This window comes from Tarenaya hassleriana, unplaced genomic scaffold (assembly GCF_000463585.1).
Source record: "Tarenaya hassleriana unplaced genomic scaffold, ASM46358v1 Cleome6, whole genome shotgun sequence".
In the NCBI taxonomy this organism is placed as follows: Eukaryota; Viridiplantae; Streptophyta; class Magnoliopsida; order Brassicales; family Cleomaceae; genus Tarenaya; species Tarenaya hassleriana.
In genome coordinates this window covers 2,191,536-2,196,461 of record NW_010968505.1, presented here as the reverse complement: position 1 = coordinate 2,196,461, position 4,926 = coordinate 2,191,536, and the positions used below count along the sequence as shown (strand labels likewise).

General features: G+C 38.8%; 1 protein-coding gene across 1 annotated transcript in view; it reads left to right on the top strand.

Annotated features, from left to right (window-relative positions):
• Positions 1–4,482, top strand: part of LOC104799099 (origin of replication complex subunit 1B-like) — a 5,048-nt gene extending 566 nt beyond the window's left edge. The window contains exons 2-17 of the mRNA XM_010521442.2: positions 1–627; positions 721–856; positions 1,195–1,347; positions 1,468–1,611; positions 1,703–1,854; positions 1,932–2,031; positions 2,141–2,263; positions 2,351–2,512; positions 2,599–2,656; positions 2,742–2,920; positions 3,079–3,187; positions 3,276–3,346; positions 3,469–3,564; positions 3,700–3,776; positions 3,934–4,017; positions 4,142–4,482. Coding sequence (XP_010519744.1) covers positions 1–627; positions 721–856; positions 1,195–1,347; positions 1,468–1,611; positions 1,703–1,854; positions 1,932–2,031; positions 2,141–2,263; positions 2,351–2,512; positions 2,599–2,656; positions 2,742–2,920; positions 3,079–3,187; positions 3,276–3,346; positions 3,469–3,564; positions 3,700–3,776; positions 3,934–4,017; positions 4,142–4,205 — 2,335 coding nt within the window. The 3' untranslated portion in view covers positions 4,206–4,482. The remainder of the gene's footprint in view (positions 628–720; positions 857–1,194; positions 1,348–1,467; positions 1,612–1,702; positions 1,855–1,931; positions 2,032–2,140; positions 2,264–2,350; positions 2,513–2,598; positions 2,657–2,741; positions 2,921–3,078; positions 3,188–3,275; positions 3,347–3,468; positions 3,565–3,699; positions 3,777–3,933; positions 4,018–4,141) is intronic.
• Positions 4,483–4,926: the final 444 nt, after the last annotated feature.

Genomic DNA, 4,926 nt, shown 5'->3' with positions numbered 1-4,926 from the left:
GGAAAGAGTTCCCAGAAAATCGATGGTCGATTTCAGCGAAGAACACGGAGGTAAATTAACGAAGCCCTGGAATCTGAGAACCCCGAAGAAGAAAGACGCGTCTGATGGAGAAATTTCGTTTTCTCTGGCATCGCCGGATCAGCCGGAGACGAGGAAGAGGAAGAGAAGAAATGTACCGACGAGGAGATCCCTCGAACCGATTGCTGCGAAATCGAGCATGAGGGAGGCAAAGAGGAGTAACAATAGGGCCGCGAAGAAGAGAGTGTATTATAAAAAAGTGTTATTCGACGGTGTTGAATTCCAGGTCGGCGACGATGTGTATGTAAAGAGGAGAGAGGACGAGAGTTCAGACAACGAAGACCCAGAAACCGAGGAATGCAGAATTTGCTTCAAATCAGGGAATAGAGTTATGATTGAGTGTGACGATTGCCTCGGTGGGTTTCATTTGAAATGTATGAAACCGCCATTGAAAGATGTCCCTGAAGGTGATTGGATTTGTGGGTTTTGCGAGGCTAAGAAGTTAGGTGAGACGGTCGAGCTTCCGAAGCCACCGGAAGGGAAGAAACTGAAGAGGACATTGAGGGAGAAACTCCTTTCAGGTGATCTATGGGCTGCGCGAATCGAGAGGTTTGGTTCTGGCCCTTCTTTCATAATCATTTCATCGTTTTTGCTGTGAGTTCTTGTTTTCATTTTGATCTTTATGAGTGTCGAAATCTGCAGATTGTGGAAAGAAGCTGATGATGTCTACTGGATTCGGGCTCGTTGGTATATAATACCAGAAGAGACATCTGCCGGGCGTCAGCCTCATAATCTTAAACGAGAGCTCTACATGACAAATGATTACGCTGACATTGAGGTGCTAATGCCACTTATACTTACTGACAATGCAAAGTTGATCAGTTAGCTTAGAGATTTGTCTGTAACCAACATCTTTACCATGTCTCTACAACCTTCAAAGACCATTGGATTGAAATAGAAATATTGCATTTGCATAAACTGTATTGTTTGCATCTAGTGGTGATTATTCACTGATTTTATCTCTAAAATATGCCCTGTAAATGTGCACGCTTTGTTTCCATGGACCCAATAGCACTGCAGCATTTCATTCTCGGAAATGGCATTGGTTTGAATATAGGACCCATGCTAGTGGTACCTGTTCTCTTGCAACAATGATAATGCTTTTCTTCATGGCAGATGGAATGCATTCTCAGGCACTGCTTTGTTAAGAGCCCAAAGGAGTTTGCCAGGGCGAGCAATGATGGGGATGACATATTCCTGTGTGAATATGAATATGACGTACATTGGCATAGCTTCAAGCGTTTGGCTGAAAACAATGATGACGAAGAGGTGGGGGATGTGTAAATGTATTCACACCTTTGAGTTATGTTGCTGCAACACTGAAATCAAGGAGTGAGATGAAAACCTTGTAACTTTTGTCTTATGTTTTCCCTTTGATTTGTATTGTAGGGTGATGGAGGTTCAGAAAGCGATCAAGACTGGAACTCCAGCAAAGATGTGGAGTCTGATGCTGAAGAAGAGATTGAATTTGAGGATGAAGAAACTGCCCGGAATTCGCAAACTAGGACAAGTGCAACTCGTGCAAGAGCTGCGGTATATACCTTGCTTCAAGGATGATTTCATTTGTTGGAAAATTGTTATCGTCCTGGTCTCATTGTCAAAATTTCATTCGGGCTCATTGTAGAACTCTCGGAAAGGGCGTTTCTCTGGCCTAGAGAAGGTAGGAACAAAACGGATTCCTGAGCATGTGAGATGTCACAAGCAGACTGAACTGGAAAGAGCCAAAGCCACTTTGTTATTGGCAACACTGCCCAAGTCTCTTCCTTGTAGGAACAGGTATGGAAGACGCAGTAATCCAATCAGCTATATTCATTCAAAGACTGCTTTATGACTGAATACATATATGTTTGTAGAGAAATGGAGGAGATATCTTCATTTATAAAGGGTTCCATCAGTGATGATCAATGTCTAGGCCGGTGTATGTACATTCACGGAGTCCCGGGGACAGGAAAGGTAAAAACTTGCGGATATGATTTGTCTCCAAATTTTGATGATTTCAGTCTGCCTCATCTACTTACCATACGTTTTGCCAATCTGTTGTTCTCTCTGAACCAAATTGCAGACCATAAGTGTACTTTCAGTGATGAAAAACTTGAAGGCAGAGGTTGAAGCAGGAAGCATAAGGCCATATTGTTTTGTGGAGATCAATGGTCTGAAGTTAGCTTCACCTGAGAATATTTACAGTGTGAGTTTTATCAAGTTCTTCGTAATAAAATATTCCACGCCTATTCTGGTCATTTTTCCTAATGATTCCATTCTTGGGCTATTTCAGGTAATTTATGAAGCGCTGAGTGGGCATCGTGTAAACTGGAAGAAAGCCCTGCATTCTCTGAATGAGAGATTCTCCGAAGGAAAAAGGATTGGGAAAGAGGACGGCAAGCCTTGCATACTTCTCATTGATGAACTTGATCTTCTTGTCACTAGAAATCAGTCGGTAATGATAAATTTATCGTAACGAAACATCTCTCTCTGTGTTACCTGTATTGTGCACCTTTCTTGACCCTTCTTCCTTGGCTTCAGGTTCTGTACAATATTCTAGATTGGCCTACCAAGCCTAATTCCAATTTGGTTGTTCTAGGTGTGTTTCCATGCATAGCTTAACCATATTAACTCAATTATGATTGGTACAATGCTAATCATAGTTGTATTACATAAAAATTCAGGAATAGCAAACACAATGGATCTTCCGGAGAAGCTGCTTCCTCGAATTTCAAGTCGGATGGGTATACAAAGGCTTTGTTTCGGTCCTTATAATTATCATCAGCTTCAAGAAATCATTTCCACACGGTTGAAAGGCATCGATGCCTTTGAGAAGCAGGCCATTGAGTTTGCTTCAAGAAAGGTACTCTTCGCTTTCTTTCCAATCAAAACCTGAGTTCAAATCTCAGTATTACTGTCTCTCTTTGTGTGTGTGTGTATACTTACACATTTATGTATGTATGTTTTCATGTTTACATACTATTTATCGGAAGTTCCAAATGTCTGGGCGTGATTCTTTAGGTAGCAGCGATATCAGGAGATGCACGTCGTGCCCTTGAGATATGCCGGCGTGCAGCAGAAATCACTGATTATCGTATCATGAACGGATCTGCATGCCCAAAATCTGGAGGTAAAATCCAATCTCTACAACATTGTTGTTTCCTTACCTACATTTTCTAGGGACCTGGGCTAATGCAAGATAACAACATTTCCCCCAGGAAAAATTCTTGTGAGTATGGCAGAAGTTGAAGCAGCCATTCAAGAGATGTTTCAAGCACCTCATATCCAAGTAAGTATAGGATTGAAGCTACTTTAGCTTTTATTGGTTTCTAATTATTTAATCACCGCCTCTCTTCGCTCTTAGTATGCCCTTTTTCTTAATTTTTACAATCTCTTCCCCTGTTCTTGTAGGTTATGAAGAGTAGTTCAAAACTGAGTAAAATATTCTTGACGGCTATGGTTCGCGAGCTTTACAAAACTGGGATGGCGGAGACCACATTTGATAAGGTGATTGAACTCGAGCTCTTTCTACACGGTGTTTCTTAAACTTTCTAAGTTTTAACATCAAAATCTTTGTGTCCGCATGAAACATTCTAGCCTTTCTTTCGTACCAGATGCTGAAAGAGTTTTGCATATTTGCAGGTGGCTATGACCGTATCATCTCTTTGCTCAGCCAATGGAGAAGCTTTTCCTGGTTGGGACACTCTTCTAAAAGTCGGGTATCAGTCCAAAACACTTCTTTGTTATGTACATCTTCCTAAGCTAAGGCTCTCACCTTCAAATCCACAGTCACCGAGAGCAATATTCGATTGGTTTTGGGATAAACTCGATGAGCAGAGACTTTGTTTCTAACTTTCCTGTGTTTTGCAATGGCAGTTGTGATCTAGGCGAATGCAGGATCATTCTCTGTGAACCCGGGGCTAGGCACAGTTTGCAGAAGCTGCAGCTGAATTTTCCGAGGTAATCGTTCATTTTGGTCGGACTAAATATTTAATTTTGAATGCAACAGATACACATTTCTCAAAATCCAACAAAATGAACACAACTCAAAAGAGTGCTTTGTTGTGGGTTTGGTTTGCTGCAGTGATGATGTAGCTTTTGCACTGAAGGACAATAAGGATCTCCCATGGTTGTCTCAGCATCTGTGATATCATCTATAAATTGAAGGTCATCTGCAATGATTCAGATTATGATCTCCACAGGTCCAAGATTTTTTTTTTATAAACAAAAATAAAAGTTTTGATCTTTTCAAACAGTTTCCAAAGACTTGGACTTTTATTCATTTGGTGCTGGAGGGATTAAAGATAGAAACCATACTGGAAATCTGTTGTTTGTTGGATTCATGTATCTGTTGTTTGTTCAATCACATATCTGAAATTGTATTCTTTTGGATAATTGTTTTATTGATTACTCCACATTGTGTCATTCTTTTTCTATGAAATGATTGAATAGTTTGATAAGAATAAAAAATTCTTATGTTATGTTGAATCCAAATAATTTTTTATTTCTAAAAATAAATTGTAAAAAAATTTAAAAATATTTTGTTTAAAACTTTAATTATCTACAAATCTCTATTTTTATAAAAAATATTCAAAAAATTATAATTATATTATGAATTAATCTGTTTTTAACTTAATGTTAATATGTTTATAATATCCATGTAGGGTAAATCCTATAAAAATTCCTCAATTTGTGCGAAATTGAAAACTAATTTATTTATTTTCCATTTAACAAATATATGTATATCTGTACATATATATGTATATTTGGGTAAACCATTATCAAAAACTTTTGCCTCCAAACCAACATGATTGATGGTGTAATAGAAGATGTCCTTTTTTGTTATTTTTTATAAACATTATATGGAAG